Source organism: Trichechus manatus, unplaced genomic scaffold (genome assembly GCF_000243295.1).
Source record: "Trichechus manatus latirostris isolate Lorelei unplaced genomic scaffold, TriManLat1.0 scaffold00135, whole genome shotgun sequence".
Taxonomy (NCBI): Eukaryota; Metazoa; Chordata; class Mammalia; order Sirenia; family Trichechidae; genus Trichechus; species Trichechus manatus.
The window spans coordinates 3,427,598-3,451,380 of NW_004444071.1; the positions used below are offsets into that span (position 1 = coordinate 3,427,598).

At 34.4% G+C, this 23,783-nt stretch overlaps 1 protein-coding gene across 3 annotated transcripts in view; it reads right to left on the bottom strand.

The window, feature by feature from the left end:
• Positions 1-1,564: 1,564 nt before the first annotated feature.
• ZFR (zinc finger RNA binding protein) overlaps positions 1,565-23,783 on the bottom strand; it is an 84,421-nt gene continuing 62,202 nt past the window's right edge. Inside the window, exons 17-20 of one of the 3 annotated variants that reach the window (XM_004385226.2) lie at positions 23,547-23,642; positions 7,913-8,024; positions 7,336-7,433; positions 1,565-3,209 (exon numbers count right to left, since the gene is read on the bottom strand). In XM_004385226.2, coding sequence (XP_004385283.1) covers positions 3,030-3,209; positions 7,336-7,433; positions 7,913-8,024; positions 23,547-23,642 — 486 coding nt within the window. In that variant the 3' untranslated portion in view covers positions 1,565-3,029. Of the gene's footprint in view, positions 3,210-7,335; positions 7,434-7,912; positions 8,025-20,285; positions 23,699-23,783 lie in introns of those variants that run through there. The other 2 variants (XR_002825428.1, XM_023739488.1) reach the window with 2 other exon arrangements.

The window sequence follows — 23,783 nt, forward strand, 5'->3', positions numbered from 1 at the left end:
TTACTGGAAGGCAAAGGGAAGTAAAAGACATACCTTATACCTATATGAATCATCATCTACTCAAATATCTAAAAGAAAGTCATCTTAAAATAAAAACGCTCAAGTTTATTCTGGCCCTTCTCAATCAGAATCTCTGGAATTAGAGCTTAGAAATTTCAATTTATAAAGTATTCCCCAGAAAGCTCTCATGAACAATCAAGTCTGAGTTCACTGCTATCAATATTATCTTTGTATTACATTATAAAAACTGCCCTTTATTGGGGAAAAAATCAGATAGCTCTGTCATACTCAGTATAAAAAAATGACAGGTCCATAAAAGGAACTGGTTATAATTTATATTCATAACATACATTGACAATATAATAGCATGTCTACAAACAAAAGATTAATTTGTTTTTTCAATAAGTATGAAAAATGATTTAAAATACCACGGACTTAAAAAGATCAGATATCATGTGCTATGCTGTTCATGTAAGTTTGCATATTTGATTTTAGCTTATTCAAAGAAACAAGAAACAATCATGGTGAAGAAAACTAAAGAAAAATCTACTTTGGAATGCATTATATAATTGGGAGTGGGGAAAGAAACAATTTATTTGGGTCATCATTAAATTAATATAATACAGGCATGCACTAACTAGTAACAGGGAAAGCTACCTTGAGATGCAGGGGACAGTAACTGATAACTAAATGAGTTACCATAACTGGTGCAAAATCATTAGCAGGGTGATAACCAATGCTTCTTTTGACTAGGCAAGAGAAAAGGTACTCCAAGTTATTTTTTCATACAATATGGTTAATATGGATCTAGTTACAGCTATAAAAACAATTAAGCCATGCCAAAAATATGTAATATTAGTAAAAAATTTAAATGGTAACAATTATATTTCTAAAGAAACCCAAATCAGATTCAAAATTTTGAAAATATGGGCTTAAAAATTTTTTTTAAACATAATTATGTAGCTAAGGGGGCAACGTAGCAAAGTGTTGAGCAATAACTTTGAAATCTGAGTCTCAATTTCAACTCTGTCACTTAAATAGATGTGTGATCTTTAGTTGTTTAGCCACTCTGGGCTTCAGCTTCTGGAAAATGAGAAACATTGCACCTTTACTCACTATTATTGTTAACAATAGTTTTAGGTGGGAAATCTGTGAAAAGACTCTGCATGATGTCTGTCATTAGTGTGTAATATGTCAGTTCTTTGTTCTTTCCTTCCCTCTTAAGTAAGAGAACTGTGAGAAACAATATCAAAATTTTACTGGGTGACTAAATATTTGGGTAGAGTAAAATGGGACCCAGAAAGATTAAAAAAAAGAAAAAAAAAAAAAGAGAAAGGCTTGCCCCAAGTTACACAGATAGTGTGTTACAAACTTGGGAGAAGAGCCAGAGTCTCCTATTTCTTATCCAGTGTTCTCCTGTAGTCTCCTGGTCCTCTAAGAGTCTAGGGGAAGATTCTGACCTTAGAAAGAAATAAAACCAATAAGGTATTGAATTATAAAATTTTCTGGAAATTATGTGCTCAGGCAACTAACATTCGTCAGGAATAACAAGATTTACGTACCTAATAAATCTGAATATGGTTTTACTGAAACGAAGGTCATATCAAAGCAAAAGTTGTTTATGATGTCAATTTTAGCATATATAATACATTTAAGTCATTATATGAATTTAAGTTTTTATTTGTGTATTTCACTGTAGTGCTGTAACAACAAAATGAATCTGTGTACCAGAGCATACATACATCAACAGTAAGATGTAACTTTTCATTACACCACTGCTAAATATTTAGCTTTTTGTAGGAGACATAAGCATGTAAGATGGCCACACCAAATAATTTTCTGTTTTTTTTTTTTCCCTTAGACAATCTTAATTTTTTTGTCAGTAATACTTTATCGACCTTACCGTTAATAGAACTGTAAATTATCTGGGTGGTGGGATGTTGGGGGTGGGGAGGCTCATTCAACTGTGTTATACTGCAATTGTTGCTAGAATAATCTCATACACACCAATAAGGAACTGTCACCATAATTGAGGGCTAGTTACTGTTGTTAGTTGCACAATGATAAAGTTCTTCTGAAAATATCAGTTAGCCCACTTACATGTGAAAAATGCCCTTTCTACTTATGCAGAAGAAAAAAATATTCAGAAAGTTATTTTTGGCCTTGCTATGTCAAAAAGTCAACTGTACAAAGATCTACGTGTTAAACCTAAAATTATAATTTTAAAAGTCTATTAAAAACAAAATGTCATGCATTTTTATTATCCATTATGCAGAGGCTTTGAAACTGTTGCCAGACCATACAGTATATATTAGCTTTTACACTGCTACCGCACGACTAACAGCAAACTTGATCAGATTAACAGAGATCTGTCTTAATTACACCTTTATATATCACACTAGAGAGACAAATGCCACAAGATCTGCAGGAACATTCAGTTCTGAACACTCAAATGGCAGGATATCTTTTTGTGTTGTAATCCTTCACATAGAGAATAACAAAACATAAGGAAAAATCTGCAGTCTCACGTTACAAAAAAACGTACTGCTATAAAATATTAAGAAGGGGTAAAGGATATCACCTACAAACACAAAGTAACTTACAACTAGTGTCAAAAAGCAAACAAAACCTCTAAATAAAAATATCAAAATACACATAGCAACTGAAGCACAAATACTGCATTAAATACAGTAAAGATTTAATAAGACAATGCACTAGTTAATAAAATACATAAAAATAGGGAGAGCCAGGGCAACCAGCAAATAAAACCAAAATAATGGGGAAAAAATCAGAACCATTGCTTTTCCCCTAGTCAGAGCACAATTTTTTTAGGGGGGAATGGGGGGTCTTTCCATTCATATAATACCTAACACTGTACATTAAGTTTTTAATGTCATAGAAAAACTTGGTTCTTCTATGAAATTCTTTAAATTCTTGATAAATTTTTCAAAGTAGACATTATTATGAATGAAAAACAACCAACAAACGGGCACCTGATGTTTTATAACACTGAAGATTTACAAAACTTTTTAAAAGTTATCATAATCTTTTTTGTCTTTTTTCCCCTCAGCTTCAAATCCATCAACTCCATCGCTATCCCTTCTTCGTTTTCTGTTGTTGTGGATGTTAAAACGCTGGCTCATTTGGGGTAATGGATCCATACCTAGAACTTTGTGTATCTGGCGGAATGCAAGGAGTCTCAATGCAAACTGCAACAAGAGAGACAGAATTTAGAGTTAATTTAGAAAACCAAAATATTAGATCTATGTGTTATGTAACAATATAAAGAAAGCATATTTAATGAAAGAAATACCTCGAACAATGTAAGTTTCACAACTGAAATACCCCATATGTTGTGGTGCTTCTGCTTCAGGCTTCTCTGTGTGCATGTTGTTTAAAACGTAAGTTAAAAAAAATCTTTAAAATATTTTAGTGATACGTTAAAAGAAAAAAAAACCCTAAAAAACAAAAAACTCACTATGCTGAAAAACAATGTAGAGCAAAAACAGTGTCTCCCACACTTAGTGAAGTCCTCTTTGATTAACAGTTGGATATTCCCTACTCTTTCCATTTATTATGTCAGAGTATAAACAATAAAATGTTTGCTTTCAAGAAGCTTACCATCTAGTGGGGAAAGAACATATGAAAAACAACCTAAAAAAATAACTCAAAGGTAGTCCCCAACTTATAATGTATTTAAGCTATGACAAACTGTACTTATAACCGTCTTTTTTTTTTTGGTACATCTCATCATTAATAGTATGTACTACAGTGTTAAAATATATCTGTAAGTTTATATGTAATGGTTCAAACCTCCAAAGACATACTGATAATAAAAGGCAATTAAGAAAAAAAAGGTATTTGACTTATGTCAGAACCGACTTATGATGGAGTCATCGGAATGGAACCCCGTCGTTAGTCAGGGACTATCTGTACTTAGAGAAATTATGACAAGTGACATTAAGAAAATAAAAAGGATGCTGAGAACAAATAAAAATGGAAGGAACCTGCTTTTAATAGTGGTTGGTGATGGCCTTCCTAGACAACTGCTAGAGAACATATACAGTTATCTTTTTCTGCAAATAAGGTACCCACGTGTATAACGCGCACAGTGTGCTTAGCAGAAATAACATGCCAGGGAGATATTTTCACAAGTATGTGAGAAACAATACCTGTTAGTTATGTTGTTGATGCCATCCAAATGGCTCCAACTCACAGTGACCCCACGTATAATGGAACAAAATGTTGCCCAGTCCCGCACTATGCTCAGAATATTATGTATGTTAAGCTCCTTGTTGCAGCCACTGTGTCAATCCATCTCACAGAGGGTCTTCCTCTTTCTCACTAACGCTGTACCAGCATAACGTCCTCCTCTAGGCATTGATCCCTCCTGATAACACACCCAAAGTAAGTGAGATGAAGTCTCGCCATCCTCCGTAACTTCAAATCTTTTCTCCATTTATCATGATATTGCTTACTGGTCCAGTTGTGAGAATTTCTGTTTTCTTTATGTTGAGGTATAATCCATACTGAAAGCCGCGGTCTTTGGTCTTCATCAGTAAGTGCTTCAAGTCCTCTTCCCTTTTGGCAAGCAACATCGTGTCATCTGCATATCGCAGGCTGTTAGTCAGTCTTCCTCCAATCCTGATGCCACGTTCTTCTTCATACAGTCCAGCTTCTTGGATTACTTGCTCAGCATACAGACTGAACAAGTATGGTGGAAGGATACAACCCTGACGTATACCTTTCCTGATTTTAAACAACACATATCCCCCTGTGCTGTTCGAACAACTGCTTCTTGGTCTTTGTACAGGTTCCTCATGGGCACAGTTAAGTACTCCGGAATTCCCATTCTTTGCAATGTTATCCATCATTTGTTGTTAACGATCCACACAGTTGAATGCCTTTGCACAGTCAATAAAACACAGGTAAACATCTTTCTGGTATTCTCTGCTTTCAGCCAAGATCCATCTAACATCAACAATGGTATCCCTTCTACACTCTCTTCTGAATCTGGCTTGAGTTTCTGGCAGTTCCCTGTTGGTGTACGGCTGCACTTGTTTTTGAATTATCTGCAGCAAAATTTTGCTAATGATATGGTTTGGTAAATTTGTATTCCATTGCTTATAGCTTGCATTTTTTAGTCAGTGAAGTTGAGCATATTTTTTATTTGTATTAGCTCATTTGCATAATTTAAAAGATATGCAAAATTTCAACATAGTCCTTCATGGTTTCCTGTACTTTCCTTGCTTAAGAAGACCTTTTCTCTGTAAAAATATTACGGTTTGAACCCACCCAGCCGCTCTGCGGGAGAGAGACCTGTCAATCTGCTCCCATAAAGATTACAGACTAGGAAATCCAACGGAGCAGTTCTACTCTGTCAGATGGGTCTCTGTAAGTCGAAATCCACTCAACCGCACCTAACAACAACAGCCAATACTTTTATAATTTTATGTGTGGCCTTTTTTTTTGAACATTTTATTGGGCTTTAGGTGAAAGTTTATATAGCCAATTAGCTTCCCATTCAATAACTGGTACACAGATTGTTTCATGACATTGACTGTACTCTCTGCAATATGTCAGCAGTCTCCCCATTTCCACCTTGGGTTCCCTATTTCCATTCATCTTGTTTTCCTGCCCCTCCCTGCCTTCTCATCTCTGCTTTTGGGCAAATATTGCCCCTTTGGTTTTGTATAGCTGACAGTTCTAAGGAGCACATTCCTCACGGGTGTTATTGTTGATTTAACAGGTCAGTCTTGTTATTTGCTGAAAGGTGACCTCTGGGAGTGGCTTCAGTTCCAAGTTAGAAGGATGTCTTAGGGCAATAGCCTTGGGGGTTCCCCCAGACTCTAACAGACCAATAAGTTTGGTCTTTTTTATGAATCTGGTTTTCGTTCTACATTTTTCTCCCTTTCTAACCAGGACCTTCTATTGTGTTCCTGGTCAGAGTGGCTGACAGTGATAGCTGGGGCTGGGCACCATCTAGTTCTGGTCTCAGGCTAGAGAAGGCTGTGGTTCATGTGGGCCATTAGTCCTTTGGACTAGTTGCTTCCTTAAGCCTTTGGTTTTCTTCACTCTCCTTTGCTCCAGATGGGAAGAGACCAATAGTCTTATCTTAGATGGCCACTCGCAATCTTTTAAAACCCCAGACACTATGTCAACTGACCTAGATATCCCCAAAACTATGGTTCTTAGCCCTCCAAGCCTGGTGAAACTCAATACTGCAAGGTGTCTGGTTAAGTCCAAGACGCTTCCATAACTGTGTCTCCTATGTGCTCTGTTATATATATGAACATATGTGCAACACACACAGATATGTAAGTAGAAATATCCACAACCATACCTATGTATGCATGCGGGTGTACTCCTGTATGACCTCCTGCACCTATTTAGCATACATATCTACCTATGCTCCACTCACAAATTACTGTTTGTTATTACTGTTGTTGCAAGATTGTATGACTAATGATCCACTTCCAGGCTCTTCCATTCCAAAGGTTTATCTGTCTACTTCTGTGCCATAACTAGACTATTTACAACATTTCTGTTGCTTTATAGGACTGCTTTAATATCTGGTAGGTTTGAACTTTTCTTGGCAATTCTCTAGTCTGCATTTCCAATTCCAACTAAAAATTAAAATTAATTTGTTAAGCTCTATTCTTTCCCACTCCCCTGGAGTTTTTTCTTAAGATCCTTCCATCTAACAGGTGCTTTTGCAGTTACATATATTAGCTCATTGAATCCTTACAACATTCGTACTTGAGGCAAATCCTGTATTTTTTTTATCCCTTATTACAAAGAGGTTCAGAGAACTTCCTAAAGTCATACACTAACAAATGGCAGAGCTGGTATTCAAACTCAGGAATTATGACTTCAAAGCCCACATTTTAAATTACTACATTAAACTGCCTCTCCAGTGGTAGGAGAGGCTAAATTATAACAAGAACCAGAAACCACATGTCATATAACTTCTGTACAACCAGAGGACTTAAACAGTTTCTCTACTGATTTTGATATATAACCCAGTACTCAGATGTAAAGAAACAGTGAAAATATCACTGCATTTTTGTATTACAAAGTATACTAAGACACACAGTAATAATTTTAATATTACACTAGTGAAATTTAATTTAAGGTGAACTTTCTTATAGTTTGTATTTCTTTAGAAGAAATCACTGTATAATATCATTCTTCTACTTTTGTACCTTAAGGGCTTACTTAGTAAAAAAAAAAAAGTAGAAGAATAATATATCGTGATTTCTTCTAAAGTACAATTAAAAAAACCTTAAGGGCAGCTAACCCAACAAAACTTTGGGATTAGAAACACAGTGATACCTGTGCACTGGATGTGATGTCTTCGCGCTGCTGGTCAGTCATCGTTGCCAAGGTATCAAAGGGGTCCTTCTCACAAGGATCCAGAAGTCCAGGACTACCTACGGCAATCATCATAAGGAAGAAAGGCATTAGCATTATCTATTCTTAAACTAAGAGCTCCTATTCAACTATTGGAGACCCTGGTGGCGCAGTGGTTAAGAGCTACGGCTGCTAACCAAAAGGTCAGCGGTTTGAATCCACCAGGCGCTCCTTGGAAACTCTACCAGGCAGTTCTACTCTGTCCTGTAGGGATGCTATGAGTTGGCAACTATTTGATGGCAATGGGTTTGGTTTGTTTGTTTTTATTCAACTATTGGAGCTCTGGTGGCACAGTGGTTAAGAGCTACAGCTGCAAACCAAAAGGTTGGCAGTTTGAATCCACCAGCTGCTCCTTGGAAATACTATGGGGCAGTTCTACTCTGTTCTATAGGGTTGCTATGAGTTGGAATCTACTCGACGCCAACGGGTTTAGCTGGGTCTGGCTATTCAACTATCAAACTAAAAAAAAATAAAACATTAAAAATGAAGTAAAACTTGCCTTTAAGAATAATTCCTGAAGAAATACACTCAAAAACTCTTCTCAATGCATCTCCAGGGCTCTGAGGACTAGACGCACTACTGATTGCTTTCTCTACTAATAACTCCATAGCCTAAAAATAAAAAACATAAAATTGTGTTTAACAGCTCATGGACCAAATAACTCATTTTCAAACACTATGACACACTACTTGTGAAGTGTTATTAAAAGTTTTAAAGATAGTTATACAGAACAAGTAAAAAAAAAAAAAAACACAGAAAATAAAGTATAACAAAAATATTTTAAATCATAAAACATCAAGTAATGAAACCTAATAAGAAATAAAATTTACATTTTGAAAAGATTCTGATTTGTGCTTAATGAAGAAAAATGTAAAATAGAGCAATGGGGTTTTTTTTTGGATTATTGCTATCCTTTACTATTACAATATGACAGTTCTTAAAATTCTTTATACTTAGGGCTCTCACACATTTGTTCTACCAACAGACTAATGACACTAAGCAGTTAGAGCAGGACAATCTTCTACTAGTCAAGAAGACTTCTGTTTTCTCTTCATGAACAATGAATATTATCTAAATCTTCATTTGATGTACAACTGGACTTCTATTATCCCTCGGGAAGATACAAATTATGGTTTCACTGGAAATCTACATTTCAGAGACTAAAAATTGAAACAAGTGAACAAAAAGCAAAGCAAAAGCATAGATTTAGAAAGCAGCCAACCCAGGAAGTGTTTTGAAGGGTCTCTTAGAGAAATTTGTTTATATTTAGATTTTTTAATTGCGATATACTTGATACACCATAAGAGTCACCCTTTTAAAGTGTACAACTCAGTAGTTTTTAGTATACTCACAAAGTATACTATCTAATTCCAGGGCATTTTCATCACCCCATAAAGAAAATCCATACCCATTTACAGTCACTCTCCATTCCTCCCTTCCCCCAGCCCCTTACAATCACTAAACTTTCTGTCTCTATAGATTTAACTATTTTGAACATTTCGTATAAAGGGAACCATACAATACATGCCTTTTCTTTTACTTAGCATAATGCTTTCAAGGTTCGTCCATGTTATAGCTTTTATTTAAACTAAGACCACCAAGAGCAATTCAAAGAATCTAAATAGCTAGGCGCTATAATGAAATCAGTAAGATGAAAACCTAAGCTGAAAATACCTTAATGAGAATTCACTTTCAGTTATGTAAAAAGATTAATTAGCGGTAAAAACTATGTCCACCTATTCACTCAAAGGCCATGCTCAGATCACTTAAGACTACTTCTAAAAAGTTTAGACACATGGAGATTGTAGTCTCAAACAAAGTAGGAATAAATTACGAGAGAAATGGGAATTTAAAAGAGACAGTGCACATTAACAGTCATGAAAAATGATAGCCGATGGCAGATGCAGAGAGACTGAAAAAACATAAAGATAATGGATGTTCATAATAAATGTAAAACACAATGAAATAATTAAAATGGTTCACTTTAAGAATGTAAAGAACATGTTAAAAATTTTCAGAATTATCATTTTAAAGGTTTTAATATTTTAAGGAATACCTTTCAGTCATCTAGGCAACCCTAGGTATGTCTATGGAATACCTCTCATTTCTAGACAAATCTAGTTATTATTTTAAGATTTCCAATAGATTGTGAGATACTAAAGGACAAAGTCGGTGTCATTCATTTTTGAATACCCATGCCTAGCATAAGTAACCAGCATATAAAACAAAACAAAACAAAAAACAAAGCCAGTGCCATCAAGTTGATTCCAACTCATAGTGACCCTACAGGACAGAGGAGAACTACCCTATAGGGTTTCCAAGGAACAGTTTAGTGGATTCAAACTGTCAACCTTTAGGTTAGCAGCCACAGCTCTTAACCTATGTCCTACCAGAGCTCCAAATCAGCATATAGGAGATAATGAATGTTTATGAAACTGAATAATTTTAGAAACAATGGGAGAATAATCTTGACTCTAGTAATAAAATCAATGGTAATAATTTATTAGCAAATTATTGATGCTGTGCTTAAAAAAAAAAACTGAAGTCACAAAAGATGCAACTTTCCGTAAATGCCTCAAATTTTTACTAAGTACTTTGGAGATTGTTAAGAGAAAAACAGGTGTTAAATAGCTATAATACAGATATGTCTTAAGATAGAAAATGTGTTTCAAGTAATTCAAAGCTCTTCCAAAATCTGCTCATTGACTGACCTTATGAAGTGAGAATTTATGATTTCTACTGGCATATAAAGGTAGAAATTAATTAGAACCAAGAAAGAAATGAATTTTCTGGAACACAAAAGTCAATATACTTACAACATACAAAATGAAAGTATGTCAACTATCCTGTCTTCTAAAATGATTTGCTTCATATGAAGCAAGCAATTTAAAAATATTTTTCTAAAGAACACAGTTGCTTTTACAAGCAGGTATCTACAATTACAAAAGCAATAATAACCCATTGCCACTGAGTGGATTCTGACTCATAGCAACCCAACAGGACAGAGAATAACTGCCCAATAGGGTCTCCAAGGTGTGGCTGGTGGATTCGAACTGCTTTTGGTTAGCAGCCACAGCTCTTAACCACTGCACCACCAGCAACAATACATATGGTTTATAAATTCTGAAATGTACGTATTTCAAAGCAAAAGGGCAAGATCAAAGATGGACAGAATCAAATTACGGAAATGACAATTTAGGCTAATGTAAAGGATCTTTGATGCTAGAATTTTTTTTTAAGTTCTCCATATTAAGTGATTCGAAATCAAGGATTGGATTATGTGCTTTAAAAAACAAAAAATACAAATATTCATGAATTATATTTTTTCCTTCCCATCTACAGTAGTATTGATAAGAATAAAGGCAGTTAACATTATTAAATGTTCACTAAGTGTCAGGCAACGTGCTAAGCACTTTAAATGCATGATTTCATTTAATTCTCATACTTTCCAAACATAATATTATGCCTCAATTTTAAAGATTAAAAAACTGAAGCTTAAAGAAGTTAAGTATAAGTAGCTTGTCCAAGGTCATACAGCTAGATGATAAAGCAGAGATCTGAACCCAAGTCTGCTCAAAGCCTGTTTTTTTGTTAAACTGCCACTATGTCTCTATAATGGATGATCCAGACAGATAACATTAACTGGTTTCCTTGAATATTAGTTTCTACCCCTGGTAAAGGCAAAAGGGCCATGTAAAAAAACACCTGATAAGATTGTGGTAACACAGGTACTTTCATTGGTGGGAATATAAACTGGTATATTCTTTTTCTACAGCACAGCTGGCAAGTCTATAAAAAATTTAAACATACTAGTTAACCCATATTATTTAACTAATTAACATGACAGTACTAAGAATTTAGAATAAGGTATTATACTTTTAAAAAAGGGCACAAAAAGTATTCAATGCAGCTGTTGATTTGTAATGGTCCGGAGCCAGGCTAAGTGTCTAACATGAGGAGGGCAGGTTAAATAGTGATGATAGTAGTCATCGTCACCATCCTCTTCGTCACTATAGCTAACATTCACTGGGAACTTACCATGCACTAAAAGCTCTGTTCTAAGCTTTTACATATATTAACCAATTTAATCATCACAACTACCTTCAGGAGGCAGATATGACTATTATTCCCATTTTACAGTTAAAGATCTTTATGCTATTAAAATAGGATTTTATGAATACTATATGAGACATTGTACATACAAAACCATTTATATACTCCAGTTAACATCAGATTAATACTAATACATGCATGGCAAACTTCTGTTCCTAAGTCCATTCAGCAGCTTCAATGAAGTTTTATTTTTGTGATATATTTATAAACAGGGTCTTTTTTGATATTCAACAGTTGCTAATAAAAACTGTCAAGACTTCTGGGGAAAAAAGTTTACTCATAGTTTTTATTGATTTAGGAGTATGCGTATGCAATTAAAGGAGCCCTGGTGGTGCAGCGGTTAAGCGCTTGGCTGGTGGTTCAAACCCACCAGTCACTCCACAGGAGAAAGATGTCACAGTCTGCTTCCGTAAAGATTACAGCCTTGGAAACCCTATGGGGCAGTTGTACTCCATCCAACAGGGTTGCTATGAGTAGTAATCAATTCGATGGCAGCCAGTGGTGGGTATGCAATTATTAATAGTAAGTTTTTGTTGGGAGGTACATACGTGCTGAGTCATCATCTTTAAATTATAGTGAATAAGATGATACAGTCCAATATAATTTGCAGATTCTTTTGCAACCTAAGAGAATGTTAGTTCTTTGCCCTGAGATGTCAGTGCGCTATCATTTTAAAGTTCTTCCTTTGTTCCATCAGTGACAGCCAGGTACTCTCTTACTATAAGCTACCACTGTTGTTGTGCCTTTGAGGCGATTTCAACTCATAGTGATCCCATGTGACAGAGCAGAACTGCCCCACAGGGTTTTCTAGGCCATAATCTTTACGGAAGCAGATCACCAGGTCTTTCTCTCAAAGAGCCACAGGGTAGGTTTGAACCGCCAACCTTCTGGTTAGCAGCTAAGTGCTTAACTGTTGCACCAGCAGGGCTCCTTAAGCCACCACTACTATAACCTAAATTACCTACAAATAGCCTTGAAAAACTAATAAAATATGTAAAAGGAAATGTTAAATCACATATTTCAACTGCTATTAGAGTAGAAAGTATAATTATAGCAGTTTTCTCAGTCTCTTCTTTGGGAACTGCCTACATTTGATAGATAATTCTGTTTTGTATAATACTCCTTATCTTACTGTTTAGAAATATAAAACACAATAAACACATTAAAAAAATTAACTATATACCTTCCATAAATTGCAGCAGGTATACCACTCTAACGGAGATTTAGACGCTACGCAGAAATTGTTGTCAGACCACGCTTACAACTCCATCTATATTTTAAAACACTTTTATCACCATGGAGTCAGGACAAAATAAGGACTAATTTGAAGGCAGAGTACCATTTTCAGTACTTAGTGCAACAGTAAAGGAAAAGCCATAAAAGCAGGTATTATTATGTAAAGAATTTGCTCAAAGTAGGTAATCTGAACGCTAAATAAAATTGAAGATAATAAAGTTTATAAGAACCTCAAATTTCTTTTATGAAAATCAAGAAAAGAGACTGTTTAAGGTGACAGCACACAGCAACACCTTGAGATCTCTCGGTCTCAAAATATACTTATGACTAAAAAATATACACACTACCTCCACTCAGACAAAAATATAACCGCTTCAATCAAACAGATGAAAAGGTCAGTGAAAGAGCTAACATTTCCAAAAAATTTGAGGCATGGCTTGGGCAACTAACTCTCCATGTAGCTCTGAACTTGGCTTTCCAGAGAGAAGACTGGGGGTGGAGGGGGCATGGCAGTTGAGTGAACAAAACCCAAACAACTTCACCAATAAGCTCCAACTTGGAGAGAGGTAGTGTGAGTTGTGTTGTAGGCAGTCCCAGGAGAAGAAATTTTTATAAAACTAAAAACCCCTTCTGACTACCTTTCAACTCACCAGAGAAAAGGAAAGCACTACAATTTACCAGCCTGAGGACTCTGTGGAAAGCAGGAAAGGCAGAGCAGAAGAATCATAATTATTCACACCTCATTACCTAAACGGATCCCCAGTGGCGTAGTGGTTAAGAGCTTAGCTGCTAACCAAAAGACTGACAGTTCAAATCTGCCAGCCGCTCCTTGGAAGCCCTATGGGACAATTCTACTCTGCCCTATATAGGGTCGCTATGAGCTAGAATCGACTCGATGGCAACGGGTTTGGTTTTGGATTTTAATTACCTCTAATAACCAGCAGATATTTGGCAGAAATGTATATAAAAAAGAATGTACCGTAAGATCTTCTGGAGTAAGATGTAGGGAAAGTAATGTCAAGGATGACTGTAAACTCTCAACACAAGGGCCCCCAAATGGCTTCACATACCCTAAACCCTCTTTTGCTTCAGGGGAGAAGTTGTTGCCAAAAGGAAATGGTGAAAGAGCCTCAGGAAACAAATGAGGCAGACTCTTCAAAGGCAAAGGCTCTTGGACTCCACCCTGGGTTTGAAGAACTGTCTTAGGCCTGGAAGTGTACCAAAATGGAATATACCTCATATACAGTACCACAGCACATTTAATAAAGACTCAGGAAAAAGCACAGCCCACATCTACTAGCAAGGCTGCACGCAGTCCATAGACAATCCTCAAAAGGTAAGAAAAAGGTGGGAACAGAATCCAAGAGAATGCTCTTTTGGATATCTTAGCACAAAACGGAGATTGCAATGCAATGGCCTACTCTAAGCACTAACAAGATGAAAAATAAAAAGAAGAAGCATGACATATTTGTATATATTTAAACATAGCATGAAAAATAGAAATGAAAACCTATTCTGGAAGAATCTTAACTTAAGGAAATGAAGATGCAGTCTGTTAATGTTTAAAGTTGTAAGAGAACTTGTTGAGTACATAAAGTCAAAAATATTAAGAGCACAAAGTTGAGATGAAAAGGAAAACTGTAAAGCTAAGGAAACAAACTGAAATGCAAAATAATATTATTAAGAACTAAGAAATACATATAAATAGCTAAGAGGATAAGAGCATAGCTGAAAACCAAGTTATTGCCAAAGAGATGATCACAGGGGACACAAGATAACAAAAACTAAAACAACTACACAGAAGATAATAGATATATGCAGGACAAGGACAATCCAATATAACAGGTGTTCCAAAAATAGAGAATCATATTAATTAGTAAAATAACAGAAGAGCATTTTCCCTTTAAATGAAAGAAAAATGGAATCGGCAGGGCAACAAAGCACAAAGATTTCAAAGAAATACTGACTGAAAAATAGATTCCAAGACAAAATGTGGTTAAATTATTGAAATTCAATGATAAACATTTTTTTAAAGCAGCCTGGTAAGAAAAAGTAAGGACAAAAAAGAAAAAAAAAAAGCAAAGCTGGAATTAGACTTAGCAACACTCAATGCTAGAAGATAATGGGACAATTATCAACAAATGGAAAACAAAAACTGTGATCTAAAAATGTATTTCTCATTAAAATCAACTAGCAGAGATTCTCAAATATGAAAGAAACAAAAAAAACCTCAGACTTTTAAATAAAAATTATTTGTTGATAAAATGTAGTTAAACAGTAAATGAAAAGGAGAAGCCCTAGTAAAAGACCTAGTGGTTGGCACTGAACATAGAACATTAAACAACTATAGAAATATGACTACAGAAGGTAAATGTAGTTATTTTTATACTAAGGTACAAAAAGTGTAAGTATATAAATTTCCTTACTTTCTACGTTAATACAGAACACTATGTAATAAGGGCAACCATTAGAAGAACTAAAAATACACCATAAAACTGTCTAAGTCACCAGAAGGAAAACATATCAACACAAAACAGAACAAGAAAAGAATTGTGACAAAGGACAGAAAACAAAGGGAACATTAAAAACAGAAAAACATGAGATAGGATTACAGAATTAAGATCAAATATTGTATCAATATATCAATAAAAGTAATAAATGAGATGAATTCATCTACTCACAGATCTGGCAAAAAACTAAATCCAATTATAATAATGTACACAATACTCAAATCTAAATCAAAGTCATTCAGAAAAACAAAAAGAAAATGAATGGAACCATATCAGACAAATATTAACAAAAAGAGAGCTGGGATGTCAATATTAATAATGGACAGGCTTAACTCACGGCAGAAAGTGTTAAATGAGGGGTCCTTTATAATGGCAAAGGTCCAACTCAAAATGATGATGTAACTGTTGTTGTGCTTATTCTCCAAAATACCATAGTAAGAAAATACAAAAAGCATAAACTGTAGGAACTATAAACAAATAAGAAGCACAACAGAAGTAGTGACTATAACTCACCCCTGTCAGTCCACAGACAGATGAAGGAGACAAAAAACAAGTAAAGAAAGGATACAGAAGACCTAAACAAAAGAACTGACAAAACTGGACCAACAAGTGTACATTCTAACTTGTTGAGAACATCTTATTTTAAGTGCCCACAGGTTAAGTTTATAAAAACTGTATATATACTAGATTATAAAGAAAAATCTTAAATTAAAAAGTTACAAACAGTGGACTATAATTGTTATAATTCTATAAAAACTAGAAATTATTAACAAAAGAATCCTTCCTTCAATCATACAGAAATTAAAAACTTCCCTCAAAACTACTTGTGGCTTAAAGACACCATGCATCTATGGTCAACTGATTTTCAACAAGGGCGTTCAGTCCATTCAATGGGGGAAAAAAAAAGTCTTTAATAAATGGTGCTGGGAAAGCTGAATTTTCACACGCAGAGGAATGAAACTGGATCTACACCTCACACTGTATCCAAAAACTAATTCAAAATGGATCAAGAACCTAAATGTGAGAACTAAAACTATAAAATCTTAGAAGAAAACATAGGGGTATTGATTGCTACGGGACCTAGTTTTTAACAATGGATTCTTGGATATGACAAGAGGCAAAAGGTAGTAAAGGAGACCACATTAAAATTAAAAACTTCTGTTTATCAAAGGACTTTATCAATGATGTAAAAAAGAAACATACAGACAGGGAGAAAATTTTTGGGAACTATATATCTGATAAGAGTTTAATACCCAGAATCTATAAAGAACTCCTACAACTTAACAACCAAAAGACAAACCACCCAATATAAAAATGGGCAAAGGATTTGAATAGACATAGAGGATACACAAATGGCCAACGTGGACATGAAAAGATGCTCAATGTCATCAGTTGTTGTTAAGTTAGTTAGGAGCCCTTGAGTGGATTTGAGATGCAAATCAAAATCACAATGAGATACCACCTCACCCCACTAGAATGGCTATGATTAAAAAAAAAAAAGAAAGAAAAATAAGGGGTGTTGGAAAAAAAAAAAAAAGGTTGAGAAGTTAGAGGGTTAGTATGTTGTGGGGTTGTTAACCAATGTCATAAAACAACATGTGTACTACTGTTTCATGAGAAACTATTTGTTCTGTAAGCCTTCACCTAAAGTACAATAAAATATTAAAAAAATAAAAACTAAAAAAAAAAAAAAAGTAAATGAAAAAAATAAATAAATAAAATAGTAAATAAAAAATAAAATAAAATAAGGGGTGTTGGCAAGGTTGTGGAAAAATTGGAACCTTCAATCCATTCCTGGTGGGAATGCAAAATGGTACAGCCACTGTGGAAAAGTTTGGAAGTTCCTCAAAAAGTTAAACATACAGAACTACTATATTACTATACTATACAACAACTCCACTCCTAGATATATACCCAAAAGAACTGAAAGCAGGAAAGCAAACAAACATTTAACACCAAAATTCACTGCAGCACTGTTCACAATAGCCAAAAAGTGAAAACCTAAATGTCCATTAACAGATGAATGGATAAACAAAATGTAGTACATACACAAAATAGAATACTACTCAGCATAAAGAGAAATGAAGTCCTAATACATGGTACAACACGGATGAACCCTGAAAACATCATGCTGAGCCAAATAAGTCACAGAAGGACAAATACTGTATGATCCCATTTATATGAAATAAGCAAGTGTATATAGGCCAAAGCTTATCAGTGTTTATCATGGGTACGAGGGATGGGAAAAGGAGAGATGTTGCTTAGAGGACACTGAGCTTCTGTTAATGGTGGTGGAATAATGTAGAAATGGATAATGGTGATGGCTGTGCAACATGATGAACATAATGTCACTGAACTGTATACGTAAAAATTGTTGAACTGACAAATATTTTCTTATACATGTATTTATCACAATTAAAAAACAAAAATACTGCTTGTGATTTAAGATAAAACTAATACAAATGCAGAATATAGAGAAAATATTACATATACAGCCAAGAGTCAGTGTTCAGAGGAAAAGTTACAGTCTTAACACCCCTAACATAACTAAACAGTGTATGAATGAATCAGACACCTAACTCAAGAAGTTTGTAAGGGAACAATAAAATAAGCCCAAAGAAAACAGGGTGAAGGGAAAGAGAGATATGAAATCAGAAACTAATGAATCACAAAACAGGAAAACAGAAGATAGACAAATCAAAGAAGCTGGTTCTTTGGGGGAGATGAAAAAACACAATAAAATAGATAAAACCACTGTTTAGAGAACACAGTATTAGGAGCTACTTTTAAATGTCAAAACTGACATTTTGGTGTGATTTTTTTTAAGTACCAAAATATTGGTGTATTTGTGTTATAAGTACATTATTTCAAAGATGAGCCAGTAGCATTGATCATCCTTCTTAACTCTTTCTCCAATCATTTCCCCTGCCATGTCCTGTGTTCCCCCAATTCCCCTTCTTTTCCACTCAGTTCCTATAAGTAACTCTGCCCTCAAAGGAGAGAGCAAGTGTCCTCTAAAGTGGATGGATCTGTCTGCTAAAGAAAAGGAAAAATAAGGTGCCTGACAGGGCAGGACCATTTGCAGTGCTGGAACTCCTGACTACAAGAGTGGCCCAGAAGGAGTGATCCTGACAGTCCACTCTCACAAGTACTGAAGGTTGGACTTGCTACAAAAGTGATAACTCCAAGGGGACCCCAGGTGGAGTGGACTAAAGGTGAAGGAAGCAGGAATGTAGAATGATATCTAATGCTCATATTTTAATAAATGTTTTAAATTTGAAGTTATATAACATTTATAGATTTTTACATTTAAAATCAATTAAAAATTTAGTGAATTCCACACACGTCAATAAACATAATTATCAGTATTAATAATATTTAAGAAATAATGAACACCCATGTTATCATTTTGCTCCTATATGGCAATGTTCTTAGTGGTAGCCTAATTAATGAAAAAAGGAAGAATTAAAAATGACAAAAAAAATAATAAAGATACTGTAGACATTTTAAACACCCTAAAAGAGGAAAATTATTACATAAAAATTTGAGTGGCTAACCTGGTTGGTTTTTCCAGGAAACATAAGTTGCTGAAATTAACCCCAGGAGACAGAAGAAGTAAACACTAATAACAATAGAAGAAATTGAGAAAATGCTACCCCTTAAGAAGCATTAGGAACTGATGATGTCATGTGATTTTCTATAAATTGTCAAGGAGCAAGACAGTTTTGATGTTACTAAAACTATTTTAGAGATTTAGAGAAAGAAAAGCTTCCAAATTATTTTTACAGAGTGTATTACTGCCTCTACATCTGACCGAGAGCATAAAAACAAAAATTTCTTTTACATCAATGCAAAAATCCTGAATAAAATTTCAGTAAATAGACCCTAAGTTTATTAAGAGAATATTCTCATATATAGGAAAATCATCCCTGCAATACAAAGGTAGCTCACTATAAAATCTATTTGTATAATATGCAATATTAAAAGATCAATGGAGAAAAACTATACATTCATCTCAATGAAAACTATACATTCATCTTATCTTGAAAAGTTAACTGATAAAGTCCAACTTCCATTCCTGATTTTAAAATTACTTAGTAAACTAGGAAAATCTGACATTTCTAAAATAACAAAGAAGTAAATAGCTCAATAACAGGTTACCATCATGCTTAATATACTTTTACACACTACTAGAAAAATTTTCAATGATCTGGAACATAACATGGATGACAAGTATTCTTTCTTTTACTCAATATTTATTCTAAAATTATCAATAAATTAAATTATAAAAGAGGAAGAAGTAAAAATATTGGGAAGAAGGCAAAACATCATTTGTAGACAATTCTAAAATTGGAAAACCCAAGAGAATCAACTGAAAAAAATTATTACAAACAATACAACAATTCAGTAAGGTGGAAGGTTACAAAATTAATGTCCAAAGTTAACGGCTTTTCTATACATAAACAGTAACAAGAAAACACAATGTGATGGGAAAGAAAGTCTCTAAAAGATGAAGTACCTATGTACAAACAACAAACAACAGGCACATAAAATTAGACTTCAATATGTAGGACATCTCATACTCCTGGCTAAGAGTAGTCAATTTTATAAAAGTGATGACATTTCCAGGATTAATCAATATAGTTCTACTTAAAATTCAATGTACAGGTAGTCCCTAAGTTACGACAGGGTTCCATTCCTTGATGTTAAGTTGGTTCTGATGATATAAGTCAAATACCTCATTTTTTTATTTTTTTAAGTTATCATTATTATTACCTTTTATATCTTTATAAATCTGATCTTTGTCTTTGGGGGTTGGAAACATTACATATAAACTTACAGATATATTTTAACATTGTGTGTGGTACATAAGGAGCCCTGGTGGTACAGTGGTTAAGAGCTCAGCTGCTAACCAAAAGGTCAGCAGTTCGAATCCACCAGCTGCTCCTTGGAAACCCTATGGGGCAGCTCTACTCTGTCTTATAGGGTTGCTATGAGTTGGAATCAACTCAATGGCAATGGGTTTTTTTTTTTTTGATAGCACATATTTCTAACAATAAGATGTACCAACAAAACAGAACAGATGGTCATTCCTGAGGCTATCGCCCTAACAGACCCTTTTAATCTGGAACTGAAGCCACTCCCAGAGGTCACCTTTCAGTCAAATAATAGATTGGCCTATAAAATAAACAATAACAGCCGTAAGGAATGTGCTCCTTAGAACAATCAACTATACGAGACCAAACGGGCAACATCTGCCCAGAAACAAAGATGAAAAGGCAAAGAGGGGCAGAGGAACTGGAAGCATGGAAGGGGGGAAGCCAGGGTAGAAATGAGGAGAGTGCTGACACATTCCCGGGACAGCAACCAATGTCATGGAAAAAGTTGTGTATGAATTATTGAATGGGAAACTAATCTGTTATGTAAACTTTCATCTAAAGCACAATAAAATGCAACAACAACAAAAACAGACAGTTCTAAGTGCAGTTCATGGTAAGTCGAGTACGTCGTAAGTTGGGGACTACCTGTACTTAAAATTAATGTAGCTCTACTTAAAAAAAAATCAGTGAACATGTATTTTGAAAACCTCAACAAAATGGTAGCCAAGCTCATTTAGTAAAATAAATATGCAAAAAAAGCCAGAAGATTTTTTCTGTGCAAGACTATGTTTATAATTGATGGTAAAGAATGGAGAGGAGGGAATGTGATGAAGAGAACCAGAACTTTAAAATACATTATGAAAGTTTAATAATTAAAAGAGTTTAGTACTAGAGAAGAAAACAGACCAAGCAATGAAAGAAGAGTCCAGAAATAGGCCCACAAAATAGGGAATCTGGTTTGTACCAGGGTTTCTCAACCTCAGCACCCCTAACATTTTGGGCCTGGTAATTCGGTTGTGAGGGTCCTTCCTGTGCATGATAGAATATTTAGCAGCATTCCTGGTCTCTGCCCACTAGATGCCCAGTCTTGATAACCAAAAATGTCTCCAGACATTGCCAAATGTCCACTGAAGAGCAAAACTGCTCCCAGTTGAGAACCACTAGTTTATGATAATTATGATGTTCCAAATCAGGAAGGAGGGAAAAGAGATCACTCAAAAAAACTATTAAATGATACTGGAATAAACGACTATCTGTCTGGAAAAAAGTCACAGCTGGATTTAAAACTTTGTTCCTTACACCAAAATTAAATCTTTGATTCATTTTTAATTTTTAAATTAATCTTTCATTATACCACAAGTGTAATGAATATATGCATATTTTGTCCTGGTAAAATTTAAACATTACAGATCTCTATCTCAATCATCCCTTCCTTCCACTCCTCAAAGATAACCACTATTGTGAGTTGGGAGTATATCCTTTCAGAAGTTTGCCTTATGCACTTAAATATACACATATATACATCTATAAAATATAAATCAATGGGAAAACAATAAGCTTTGAAAAAAAGCATCTGTGAACCAATGTATATAATTTGAAATAGGTGAGGTCTTTCTAAGCAGAATATAAAACCCAGAAATCATAAAAGATTAATGAATTAGAATTTGAAAAAATTAAAAACATTTATAAAGCAAAAATTATCAAAGTTGAAAAGCAGATGAAAAACTGGAATAAACATTTTCAACACAGATACCAAAACCAAACCAAACCCGTTGCCGTCGAGTCGATTCCGACTCACAATGACCCTACAGGACAGAGTAGAACTGCCCCTCATAGTTTCCAAGGAGTGCCTGGTGGATTCGAGCTGCTGACCTTTTGGTTAGCAGCTGTAGCTCTTAACCACTACATCACCAGCATATCCTGCAACACATATAAGGGCTAATTGCTTTATTTTAGAAAGAGTTAATACAGATTATTTAAAAAAAAAAAAGATGAGTAACAGAGAAACTGGTAGTTAAGACAAAAACAATGCCAATAATCACTCAAAGACATGCAAATAAAAAAAGAGATACCATTTTTTACCTATAATGTTGCAAACCCTTAAGAAGTGGATAATATCTCAGAGCTGGTGTGTGAAAGAAATTATCAGCCTAATAGTTTTTGCAAGTTTTCAATGATCCAACTTTCTGGTAAACAATTTGCATATGGTCTTTGACCTTGGAATTTCAACTCTGGCAATTTATCCCATATATATAATATTTACAAAAGCTTCACAACGTAAGTATAATGAAAATTTAATGGTTAAAGATCACAAACAACTCAAATGTCCACTGAATGGATATTAGTTAAATAAAATACGGTATTGTCTGTACAATGGAATACTATATAGTCAATACAGAGAATGAGGTAGATATGACTTAACTCTTCTCAAAGAGCTCCAAGATGCTTTTGTTATAAAGAAGCAAGAAACAACACTGAATAACGTAAACACTCTTGTATTTAAAACAAGAAAAAAGAAAAGAATTAAGGTCACCCTGGCTATACAACTCACACTTAATTAAACTCTGAAACCAATAGGTTCAATTATATTTTTCAATTAATTTCCCTCTATCTGAATTCTTGATATTCAGGAACAACAAAGGTTCAAACAACAAGGGATACTTTAGATACAGAAAAACACATGATACGTGCATTTATTTTCCTGGAATAAATCACAACAAACTGTTAAGATAATTTGCCTTTAAAGATGAGAAGGCTTTCACTTCTCATATTTTAACTTTCTGCTTTGTCTGAATTTCCTAACCTTACACATTACTTTGAAACCCTGGCGGTACAGTGGTTAAGAGTTTGGCTGCTAACCAAAAGTTCAGCAGTCTGAATCCACCAGCCGCTCCTTGGACACCCTATGATTCCTACAGGGTCACTATAAGTTGGAATTGACTTGACGGTAACAGGTTTATACATTATTTTAGAATAATGTACATTTAAAAATTTTTAAATTTCCTACCCAAATACATTATTATTTTTTAAAATGTCAACAGAATCATGCAGGGAGAGAGTAACAGCTCATGTCAGTCTTCTTTGTACTTCTATATGTATGTGAAAGAAAACTTATTACTGTATTATTTTTTAAAAAATTAACAAACACTGGGAGAAGAGCAATAACAAAAAAGGAAAATACAAAAAGAAACATCAAATACAATTCTTTAATTAGTAAACTCTGAAAAATTTAAACTAAACAACTCTGAAACGCCTAGGATTTCTCACTAGAAGAGACTTTATTTAGAATATAAAAATAAAAATGATAATTAAATGTAAGCTTAAGGATAAAAATATAACTTCAGAGATATTTCCTAAATGTTTGTTTCACACCACACAGTTACATACTACTCACCCAGCTTGGAAAATCAGACCAAGTTGGAACTCGCTGACAGAGGTCCCGGAGAATGCGTATGATAATCACACAGGACTGCAGCCCATTAGCTCTAGCCTTGAGAGCAACATAAACATCAAGTGAATTACTCTCAGAAATACTGAAAAAAATCCCTTGATGAAAAGAAATTAAAATACCACTGTTGAATGGAAGCTCAGATAAAAATAAAACAAAAATAATCACACTTAAAATTGGATT